At 40.0% G+C, this 12,979-nt stretch overlaps 1 protein-coding gene across 1 annotated transcript in view; it reads right to left on the reverse strand.

Annotated features, from left to right (window-relative positions):
• Positions 1-10,320, reverse strand: part of LOC124149462 (exostosin-1b-like) — a 150,612-nt gene extending 140,292 nt beyond the window's left edge. The window contains exon 1 of the mRNA XM_048394043.1: positions 9,247-10,320. Within this exon, the coding sequence (XP_048250000.1) occupies positions 9,247-10,139 (893 nt within the window). The 5' untranslated portion in view covers positions 10,140-10,320. The remainder of the gene's footprint in view (positions 1-9,246) is intronic.
• Between the last annotated feature and the right edge of the window lie 2,659 nt (positions 10,321-12,979).

A 12,979-nucleotide genomic window follows, 5' to 3' on the forward strand; every position in this document is an offset into this window, starting at 1 on the left:
ATATAGACTACCCCTCACCCTGACCAACACAGCTCCGAACACCCATCCCTCACTGCTCCCTACTACTGGTAGTACTGAGTTATCAAAGGATGGGTTGTGAGTTGTTAATTATTGCCTACTCCACACAATCACTGGTAACCCCTGCCCCGTGTTCCTGCTTCCTCAGTGTGAGTCGTGTCCCCGAGTAGTGGGGGGTGACAGCGTTGTTTGATTTGCCCTGTCTCCCCGTGACTCAGCTGTTGACTCACCACCCGTAACCACCAGCTTCTACCACCCTCACAGTTTATTCACAAGTCTCTGTACAAGTGTTAACAGACAGTTTTCTTTTCAAATTGTTGCTGTGACAAAACTCGAACCTTAAGATAATTTATTGTGACTTTTTCAGGTTCAAAATATCTGTGTAAGGACAAAATGTCAAATAAGTAATCTGATAATTTGTGAATTAACCTTTTTCTTTGGGTAGTTGAACTTAATTAAAAATGAAAACAAACATGCTATTGATTATAAATTCTACGTCATTTTGACTGAACATGCTGAATACGGATATCAAAATACAGTAAACTACGGTTATAACAAACTCAAAGGGAATACTAATTTTAGTTCGTTATAACCGTTATATGTTCATATACAGCATGACTACAGCAAGTAGTCGGGACGAAAAAGTAAGTTTGTTATATCCATCAGTTCGTTATAAGCGTGTTCGTTATAACCGTAGTTTACTATAATTGTAAAATATTTACAGATGAGAAAATCTATTAAATTGCAGCATGGTATCTCAGTTGGCTAGCACTATAAAACCTGCTTTTCTCCGGGAGAAGTACAAGCAGCCACACACAAACTTACAACTTGCATGTCACTATATGGGTGCAATAATCAAGAACACAAAGTTGTACTCTATCCCCACCCCCCAGCCCCCACCCCCATTCCTCACCCAACTAACAAGTAATGTTTTAGATAATGCTGAGTGTGAGACTGTAGTCTCTAACAACAGACTGATCAGGTGACTAACTTTTTGTCTCTCAAATAAAAACGTTTATAGAGTTTTTCAGTGAACTGTCTTTAAATACATCATAGAAAGGAGACCAGAGAGTTTCATTCTCAGAGCTGAAGAAATCTAGGCTCGCTGAAGTTTTAATTTTCAGATTTTTGTTTCAGGTTTTGTATGACTGCTCTATGATGGGGACACTAGATTCTCCACCTGGAGTCAACAGTCTGGTCTGACCAGGCTCTGTCTAACACTGGTTCCACCAGCCCTGAATACCATGCTCCTGCTCGTCAAACCAGTCCACATCACTACTTCCCCAAACACAGCTTCTGTCTCGATGGGATTTTGTTTTGAGACCAGATATGTTTCAGCTACAGCTTTCTTTATGCCCACTCAGCCCCTCCCCAAGAATATCAAATCAGGTGACTTGGTTGATGCTACAATCTCAACAGGCTCAATCACTGGATTGTGTGGTCCAAACTGGAATATTTACAGTGGAATGTATTATTGGAATATTACTGAGTGCAGAGTTAAACATGTTAAACAATAAGCAGACAAAAACATATTCTGCCTAAGGTATTAGAAACAAGTGGACCCGTGAAGATCCGGGTTAGAATAGGTCTTCAGCCACCAATGCTTGTCGTGAAAGGCGACTATGCTTGTCATAAGAGGCGACTAACGGAATCAGGTGGTCAGGATCGCTGACTTGGTTGATGCATTTTATTGTATCCCAGTTGCAGGGCTCGCTGCTCATGATATTAATCACAGGATTGTCTGCTCCAGACTTGATTATTTACAGATTGCAGTCATACAGCTGGAATATTGCTGAACACTCATCTAATATCCTCTGTACATTAACAAAACTGGCTTCAGTCCCTAAATGTATCAAACAAATGCATTTCTTACAGGTTATGGAAAAAGCATATATACACTGAATATTACTTATATCTTTTATATGTGAAGTGCAATGTTAAAAACCAACAAGAAACAAGTGTTTGTCATGATGATCATTAAAGATATATTCAGCTTCTTCAGTCTGTTCTGTCTCTTGTCACTACATAAACCACTTCTTAATGTCAAAAGGTAATTGGAGGTACCACAACTAAGAAAATCATGTAAATTTAGTTCAAATATTTACCCTCCCCCGACCACCATTAACACCATACTTAAGACCTACTCAAAAAGCTTTATGTCATAAATTTTTCAGAGGTTTCAAATTGGCTAAATAACAGTAGAATGACTGGTACATGTCTTCAGCGTTAACCTTCTCTTGTCAAATGAACATAGCCACACGGGGAGTTACTGTCATTGCAAGCCTTTCTAAGCAGGCCACTGTGCATTGAAATCAATGCAAGCTGAGAGGCTTAATGGGTTTTGAACCCCAAAACTAATCAACTTGGGTTTTTTGCAGTTTGATCAATCTTTTGACAAGAACCCTTAGGATATGTAAGGGTATATTCTGTTTTCATCACCTCAAATGAAATGTGCATCACTTGCTACTGATCTTATTGTCGTTATGGGATTTAGGTCACTGTGTCAGATATCTGTCTCTAGAATGAGACATGTTACTGCGACCTGACACAAGTTGTGTCACATACACGGACATGGATGTCAAGACAGGACAATCATCAGGCTGTTGTGTTACAATTACAATTGAGGGAGTGAGCAAGTATTGTTTTATGCCGCTTTTAGCAATATTCCAGCAATATCACGGCTGGGGACACCAGAAATGGGCTTCACACATTGTAACCATGTCAGGAATCGAACCCAGGTCTTCGGCGTTACAAGCAAACGCTTTAACCACTAGGCTACCCGACCGCCTCTGTTACAATTACAAAACCATCAATGTTTTTGTTTTATGGCTAATGGGTCTATTATATGCCAATGATTACCCAAGGGATAACGGATGTTCCAAAGATGGATTATGAACAACGATTGACCACAGGTGGACCCAGAAAGGCTGTATGGTGCACACACACCATTTTTCAGACACCTAACCTGCCTTTAAAATTCAAGCTCGTCCTGTAGCCTGAGACTACTACATGTATTACTAAACTGTTCTGAGGACAAGTAAAACTCCAATGATGGCAGTCTTCATCGACTTGTAGCATTTCAGGGCCGTAAATCTGAACCAATTTCCTACAGATTGGAAATAATTACTAAATGGACATAAACAGTGAAAAAATTTTGTTCTCATTCAAGCAGGACTAGCAATAAACTAGAATTTCTAAGGCTGCTGACGTAGCAATCTCTGTGTTTTCGCGACCGCCTCCGTGGTCTAATGGTAGAGCGTCCGCCCGGAGAGCGGAAGGTCCGGGGTTTCGATCCCCAGCCGCTTCATACCAAAAGACGTTAAAAGATGGTACTTGTTGTTACCCTGTCTGGCGCTCGGCATTAAGGGGCTAAAACAAGGACTGGTCGGCTCAGAGTCAGTATACTGTGTCTGAGTGGGGTATTCATGTTAAACTGCGGCATGGTATCTCAGTGTGCTAGCACTATAAATCGGCATCAGTCCAGACTAGTACAAGCAGCCACACACACACACATACACGTGCATGCACGTCGCTATATAAGTGCAATAATCTTGGATGCGACGTTAAACCCCATTTCACCTCACCTGTGTTTCGCACACCCTTGATGTTGTAGTGTGCTCTCCCCACACGCCACCAAACACACTACATTTCTGCTTCTGCACACAGTATACATACATAAATGAGTGAGTGTTTTATTGCAACTTTTAAGAATATTCCAGCAATACACGTCAGGGACACCAGAAATTGCCTTCACACATTGTACCCATGTGGGGAATCCTTGCGAATCAAACCCGAGCCTTTGACGTGATAGTCGAACACTTTAAATACTAGGTTATCCAGGTGAAAGCTGCAGTCCTGGTTATAGGATTTCACTGTACTTCATATGTCATCAGTAATATATATGCAATAATTACACTTTCTGTTTAACTGATTAAAACATGTGAAGGAAAATACTTTTAAAAAATCAAATGATGCTGATATAAATAGGATACATAATACCCAAAACATGTTTTACAAGAATCAACAACTGGTTATTATTGTTGACGGATTGGTTGATTCAGTGATGAAGATGAAAACCAAACTTCTCCCAAACACAGTCAGTCTTGGAAAATTCATTCCATTAGATCACATAGCAAAAATATCCTAATGAAGTCAGTATGGACTTGAACTAACCAAACGGAAGTTCATATTACAAACTTAATTAAATATATTTCCATAGAAGCTCTCACATTCAGGCAATAACAGTAACAGATATCATGCTCCAAAGAAACATGTAAAATAAGTGAACCGAGGAATATTCCAGCTGATGTTTTGGAAAATATATGGTGGTGATTTCATCGGTCATGAGAAGTCCAACCAGTCTATCCTTTATTCTAATCAGTACAAAATATTTTGTACATTTTCCAAATATTATTTTAAAGTTTTATACACCTGAATTGAGAGTTTCAAAATACTATGCATAAAAGGAAATGTCTTATATTACTGATATTATGATATACCGTGTATAAAGTGACCCCATGTATAAGGCGACCCCCCTGTAAAGCCTTCAGAATCAATGCTAATGTATCTATCCCGTCTATAAAGCAAATCAGAATGAAGCACATCCCAAACACATACACAATCCCTATGTTTGCAATAAAAACATGATTGTCTTCCGTAGAAAAAAATGGTATATGCATGCAATGCCAAGAAATACATGCACATAATGCACGTGCATGTGCCATGATGTGCGTGCATGTGCCATGATATACATGCATGTGCCATGATGTACGTGCATGTGCCATGATATACGTGCATGTGCCTTGATATACGTACATGTGCCATGATATACGTGCATGTGCCATGATATACGTGCATGTGCCATGATATACGTGCATGTGCCTTGATATATGTGCATGTGCCTTGATATATGTGCATGTGCCTTGATATATGTGCATGTGCCATGATATACGTACATGTGCCATGATATACGAGCATGTGCCATGATATACGTACATGTGCCATGATCTACGTGCATGTGCCATGATCTACGTGCATGTGCCATGATCTACGTGCATGTGCCATGATATACGTGCATGTGCCATGATATATGTGCATGTGCCATGATCTACGTGCATGTGCCATGATATACGTGCATGTGCCATGATATATGTGCATGTGCCATGATATACGTGCATGTGCCATGATATATGTGCATGTGCCATGATATACGTGCATGTGCCATGATATACATATGCACATAATGCCATGATATACACATGTACAGACTGCTATGACATACATGCCCATAATCCCATGAAAGCATGGCCACCAGGGATTGCGGCTACAACATGGAAAAGCTCTATACATCAAGTAAAGTCAAGCACTGTAACACCAATAACAAAGCAGAAATACCATAACGCTGAAAATACTGTAACCATTCTTGTCATACATCTTACAGTCACTTTCTTTGAACTCCAGTAATTTGTACTGCAAGCATTGACACGAACAAGATACAAGCAAGTGTCACAGAGTAAGAAAGCAATTACTCAATAGTCCGTCAGACTGGTATTAAGGTCGTTACATTATTAATGCGTTACTGTCTGTCTACTGCTTTGATAAACCCATGTTAACAAGTGACTCCTCCAGCCCCAAGGAAATCTAGTTGTATTTGTTTATTCAACTTGAACTATCACATAGGTCTGCCTGGGTCTGAATGGCCTAGTGATTATTAGCCCATCCCTTGACAAGTTCACTCAACTCCCAGACCTACACAGTAGGTTGTCTCAAAACAACAACCCTGTGATCTTCCCCAGCAGCGGACAGCTCCCTGTTACGCCATGATGTGAAATGTCAATAAACTACCTGCATATTGTTAGACATGACTACCGCCACACTGGGAATGGACTTCAGGTATGTGCCGTTAATTTGGGACGCTGCATGAGTGCTAATTTGTTGAAACATCATACAGATCTTTAATTGGCCGTTTGTACAACTTTCCAAGACTACGGATCGGACTTGTGCCTCTTAAGCTTATGTCAACTACTGTTTCAATAGCACGTATTGTAAAAATACATGTGAATTTTCAGTGTTAGAGTGAGTGAGTGAGTTGGGTTTAACGCCGCTTTTAACAGTATTCCAGTTATATCACGGCGTGTCAGCTTAATGTGGGAGGAAAGCCCAAAGTGATGCGTGTCTCAGACGTTTACCACTTTGGTGAAACCCATGAGCACGGGTATGGTGCTGACAAACCTAGAAACATAATCGGGGCGAACCGGGATTCAAACCCACAATCATAGGTTTCTGGTGTGCCTAAGGGACGCAACTCTGCACAGCGAATTGCGGCGCCTTAGACGACTGGGCCACCCGTGCCCCCTTTCAGTGTTAGAATTAAAGGGGACATGGGGTCCCCTGAACATGTGTATGTAAATTCTTGTATTCTTAACATTTGGGTTAGGACAAGGAAACTTTGACTCCAATCTAATTTGAATTTGAAATGGTCCGAGATACCAATACTTTGTCTTTGTCACAGAATTGCTCTCATACATGCTGTCAGATACACAAACTTCAATTCTGAAACACTTGTCTGGAAATCTGTGAGGCTCTTTTGCTGAAGTGTTTAAAACAAGATTGATCCTTCCATGGTCACCAGTAACACTGTATCAAATAAACACTTGTCCTCATATTTCATAATATTTGCTGTAATAACCTTTGGGTCTGATATTCAATGTAGACGGTCCCCAAAACAATCAACTTTCAGATTCAAACTGCTACTAAAGAACGAAAAACAAACTTGTACGTGACACCATCAAGGAAGGATGATAGCAAAAGATAATAGATTTTATTTCCGGCTGGAATAAAGATTTTTACATATTCATTATTTCTTATGACCAGCAGTGATGAAATCTCATGATCTTTTTCATTGCACCAAATCATAAAACTGAGTCAACATGGTCAACCAAAAATAAATTGTCAGAAGTAATACCATTTTTTAAAAGAAATTTCAGGGTTTTTTCTTCAATCGGTCTCATAAACCAATAAATAAAAAACATATGGCCCTGACAATACCAACATACAACTACTCTGTCACTTCTCCCAAAGTTTGGACATTTTCTACAGAAAATATGTGCCATTAGGAAAATACATATGCAACATCTTTGGTCATACAATTTGTTTCACATTGTTTCCAACACAAAAACACAAAGATATCTAGAGCCCATAGAATAAAACACTACAACTAGAAGATACCTACATATACAACCCATAAATCTAATTGAATGTAACAGAATGTATTATATGTTGTAAGTGACCTGACCAGATAACTTGAAGTGAACACACTGCAAGCCTTGGTATTATCCACATGGTTGCCAAGCATGTCATTAATGGTAACAATGTATGACGTCTGCCACAGTAACTGCACTGTAACAACTGGATCTACATGGACATGGCCAGTCAGGTAACAGTATGTCTGGGGATGCTGCATGACAAAGGCTTGCTCTGTGTAAGTGTATTTGCTGTAGAAGAATCAATCTTCAATTCATCCATCAGTGTGAGGGCAGGAGTTTGGTGCAGGATGTGTGAAATTCAATTACACATCACTTATGTACTTTCGATCACACAGCAAGGTACAAATTACGTCACAGCTAAGTAAACCAGGGCATCTGTACACTTGGCTGTTAACTACTGTGAATATATGCCACACATGCCATATACATGCAATATATTGTAATATACTTGAAATATACATGCAATATACATGCTTATTGATTTGATTGACAGTTGAAATTGGCAACTCCCAAATGAGATGCAAGGGATGCTAAGGAATGTTTAACTGAAATAGGCAACATCAAGTCAGCCTTTATTAAGTGCTAACTGGGACCATGTAACTGTTCAAATCCATGAATAAATAAACAGAGTGAATCAACCAAACTGTTAACACCTAGACAACAGCTAATTAGCAGTAATACACAGCTGTGTGTGACACCTGAGAGATTAATACCCTAGGTAATACGCAATCAATAACAGGGGATAGAGGGCTCTTATACATTAAAGGTAATCAAGTGTAGGAACAGCCTGGGGGGGGGGAGGGGGGGGAGGAAGATGGAGATAGGAGTGTGTGTGTTTGTCTGTGAGTGAGTGAGTGAGTGAGATATCTGGAGAAATGTGTGTGTGTGTGTGGGGGGGGGGGGGGGGGGGGGGGGGAGGAGGATATCTGGGGAAGTGGAGGTGATGAGTGTGTGGAGTAGCTGGGAAGTGGTGGGTGGGGCTTAGGGTCAGGAGTAGGCGAGTAGGGAAGAGCAGAGTGAGTGAGTAGGGAAGAGCAGAGTGAGTGAGTATGTTTTTATGCCGATTTTAGCAATATTCCTGCAAAATCAAGTCTGAAATAGGCTTCACACATCGTCCCCACGTGGGGAATCAAACTCGGGTCATCGGCATGAAGAGTGAACCACCCACCAGGCTACCCCCAAAACATGATAGATGAAGAACAAGACAGGAATAGTTTGGGAGTGGAGCGGGGGTGGAGGGGCTTCAGTCAAGGGCCAATAGTTGATTAAAATATTTTTTTAAAATCACAAGAAATAAACAAAGATCACCAGTGCTACAAGCAACCGCTTACTCCGTAACCCACTGTCACATCCTTGTGTCCTGGGGTGGAGGGTGGGGAGGAGGCAGGTGAAGAATATATTGAATGGATCAGACAATACACTGCCAACAAAATATTTTCACCACAGAATAACCTGCAGTTTATTTCTCGAGGGCAGTCATAGAGGAACATGTTTCCTGTTGATTGGCCTGTACTTGGGCATGGACTGGTTAACGTTTTATGATATACAGGTGAACAGGTGGGTGGGGCTTGAAATGCAACTTCACAAGTTTATGGATGAATGCCAATGCACTTGAGAGTTGTGCCCATTGAAGCTAAGGTAGAGGACACTCAGCCCCGTGAGACAACTGTACATAATACAAAATGCATTTAGACCAGCAGGATGGTGTAGCGTGGAGGAAACTTTTCATGCTGTAAATCTCGGCTGTGTGCAGTCTGCATGTAATAGACTGTCCGATGATCATTAATGTGACACACATTCTCTGTGTCGATGTCGCATGTGTGTCAGCTGAAAACATGTTAAGGTTAAATCATTGCCACACCACATGGTCTTATTTCAACACACGGCATGTAATCGGGATACTTTTAAGTCATCCATATTCACACCATACATGTTGATGAGCAAATGAAAGGGAAAAACTTACTTGTCATATTCTGAATTATCCTTCTCACATCGAGCATCTTTATTCTTCTGCCACCCTTTCCCATGTCTACAAGTTGTCAATAACACAATATCCTTTCCATTATGAATATGATACAATGCATTCCTCGTGTCCGATCCTATCCCAGTGAGGTACCGCTTCCCTTTGAATGCTAGAAGGTAGTTTCTTGATGAAGGGATATTATTTGATGAGGCACCGAGGTAACCTTTTTCACCCCCCTTTTGAGGGTGTTCTTTGGCAAAAAGAGGGAAAGAAACGTCAAATCCTGGCCTAAATTTCCAAATTGACATACTAGCTTTGGCTAAGATTGCTTCACCTATATCAAAACCTAAATTTTCCACATAATCCGGCCAAGTACCGGAATAGAGATTAAATATAATATGGTTTCTCCCATTGTTCCAGTATGGGAGCGCTTCTAACTTTAACTGTACATCTCGAATAAAATCTACACTAAGCACATCTTGATCCAGAGTGTCTATGGCGGGAATAAACACACATGCTTCCTTGGGATCTGGCGTATAAAACCGCGACTCCTGTACCGATGTGAGGATCTTAGAATATGAGTTTGACATTGGGTAAGCGTTTTGACGCGGGTACACATAAACTTTGAAACCATTTTTGCAGAGGTTGAAGTTGAAGCACGTTTCCATTCGGCACCTCTGTTTTTTATGCTGTGTGGCTGTAGCTCTCCTCCGTTTTGGAGATGTGTGGTAGTCCTCGGAAAACCCATGGTAGTCACTTGGGTCGAGAAACCCTCGGGTCCCGATTTGGGATATGGTACCTTCACCACCATTTCGCCGTACCAGACATAAATAAACCACAACAAGGAGAAAACCACATACAGACACCCAAATATATCGCTTTATCGCCTGCATCGAACAAACCTCCTCATCCACACTGTTCTGTCATTTTGGATGGCCTACAGTACACTAATTCCGGTGAAATACCCGGAAACTGTCTACCGAGACAACAAGCTTTCAGACCACGCCGCCATCTTTTGCAGTGTACACACAGTTTGATCCCCGTAAGAAAAGATCCGTGTGAATGAAATATGCTCGCGTGTGCAAATATTGCTTGGGCTCTCTCTCCTTCGTCTGGTTATGTCGCCCAATCGCAGTAGCGCTACTGACCCTCGGTGACCGCTAACATTTCACCCCAGTCACAACCGTGATTGGCAACAAACTATGACGTATATATTTCCGTATTTCAACATTCATGTACACCCACGGAGTGCCATGCATGAGGCAAACTGACTTCGGACTTCAACACTCGCCAAAGCGACACACATTCATGATATAAATATACATTAGCAATGTAAATACACGCGCATGAGGTGTTTCATGTACATAAAGCTGATAAGCTAATTATATACAAATGAATATTAAACACAAAGTCTTTCCAAAATACCATTAGAAATTATTATTGAACATATCAATATTATATCTGTGAAATACAATTTGAATATGAAGCGTGCGTCAGAGATATCCATTAAGTTCGTATACAAGACAACGGTGTTTTGTTTCGGCGTGTGGTAACCCATCCCAGATTTTGAAGTACTGCAGAAATGCGATCAGACTGGCATTCTGGCAGGTAAAACCTGCATATACAATATACACTCCTTATAAATACTCATCGGAATTTGGGATACGAGTCAATACCAAAGTATTAACTCAGGCACAGTACTCTACAGTACTAAATGAATCAAGTCATAGCCGTTCGCGTCATGTTAATATTTGCTAGAATATGGAGACATATACTTTTGAACTTCAACCCTTCTCCCGAAGCCGCCACATGGAGGGAAACAATAAGATTTCTTTTCCTGTGTTTGATTTTGCCATTGCAGAGACGAGTTTGACAGTGTAATGTGTTTTTCAGTATTTCGAAGCCTTTCACGTACTCCTTAGTTGTAAGTCTTATACATGAGCCGATCAATAACATCGGTTGTCTGTTTGTATGAACAATTATAGCTGCCTGGTTGCGTCATGTGATTTAGTCTTTGTGAAACAATCTGATGGAATATTTTGAAATAAATTTATGATTATGTTTACGGATAATTCACGAAACTTAATGAATCAGAGTACGACGGTTAGGTTGCTGGTAACATAGTCATCATAATTATGAATTTGATGCTCATTTAGTGAATAATTATTTACAGATCCCTTACTTCTTTTTAACACGTCATCAAACGCCGTTATTCATTATCCTCGTTTTAACACTGCCTGGCAGTTAATGTCATCACTGCCTTTATATTTGTCCTGTTTTTCAATTATTGATACTTTTAAAGGTTTTCCTACTATCGACAATAAATGGCGTTTCATTTAAGCTGAAATGCCAGTGTCTATGATTTCAAAGCCAATCAACTGTCACGCTGTCGAACTTCGTATTTCCAAAGGCATATATTTGTGTCGACACCGGGTCGTGTCAGTTTCGCGATGTCAGTGTGTGTGTCAAGAGTGGAAGCGAGTCCATGTGGTTGGTATATAATCATACAACGTACCGTGCTGTTAAAACGCACTAATTTCTTGCGTTGTTCAGCGTCCTTGTTGGAAAAAGACACAAATAAAAGTTGTGCCCGTGAAAGGTGTAGAAACTAAACCCAAATTTAATGCAGTGAGAAAAAAATCTGCGCGTGACAGTTCACACACTTTGTGATTGTGTGACGTCACAGCTCTCGGGCGATGGGCTTTCTGTTCAAATGGGGGCGATTTGTAAAGCTTTAAATCTCGCTTGTGACATAATCAAAGTAGTCTATCTTTTCCTTATCTCACGCGAAAATCAATGGACTAGACCATTTACTCATGCAAACAGTTTTTAATAAGTTGTACTGACGGAAATATTAACTTATAAAGTTAACAGCTGGGTTATCAGTTGTATTATATATCAATTATAAAGTGATCTCAGTAATGTATTGTTATTGAATATATCTGAGTGGAAGGGATTTGTCTTTTAGCGTATGTCTATATGACTTACTTAGAGGAAAGTATTATAACAAATATTGTCATGATATTGGTTTTCAGTGATATACAATCAAATTGGATGATCACCACACCAACAAAATCTTAATTAATATACTACTAATTAATCAATGATTATGTTTTTGGAGTTTGTTGAACATATAAATCAATTTCAAATCTGCGAATTTCCCAGACTGCAGGTCCGACATTAACTGCACGGGACCGTCATGTATTACAAGGGGTGGCGGGTCAGAGGTTTCTGTACTAACGTACATATTTCTGTACTAATGTACAGAAAATAATGATCCTCTCCAATGCTTGAAATAGTTTTGGATGACCCGACCCCCCACTTGTCATTGTACATATTTTCCTTATGACTCTTCCCAAATATGTGTATTATTTTTTATCACCCTCCCTTATAGAGACTGTCATATGTTTTGGTGCCCCTACCCTGATTCCCTCTTAACCCCGACCCCCAATAATAAAAGACAGGTCTCTCATCAAGTTTTTAAAAAAAATAATAGAACACACAATTATAACAATAGGGGTGTCACGATAAATCGAAATATCGATATATTGCTATTGGTAAGCACTAAAAGTCAATAACTCGATTGTTAAATCAGTTTCCGATCAATAATATCGAATTCAGTTAGGAATATCGAAAGTTTCGATTGTATTTACCATATCAATAAAATACATGCAATGCTGTTCAAATTTGTTTTTCTTTTGATCATGAGTGGAAGTAATTTACAGTAGCAATC

Source organism: Haliotis rufescens, unplaced genomic scaffold (assembly GCF_023055435.1).
Source record: "Haliotis rufescens isolate VD_foot unplaced genomic scaffold, xgHalRufe1.0.p SCAF_1, whole genome shotgun sequence".
NCBI classification, from domain to species: domain Eukaryota; kingdom Metazoa; phylum Mollusca; class Gastropoda; order Lepetellida; family Haliotidae; genus Haliotis; species Haliotis rufescens.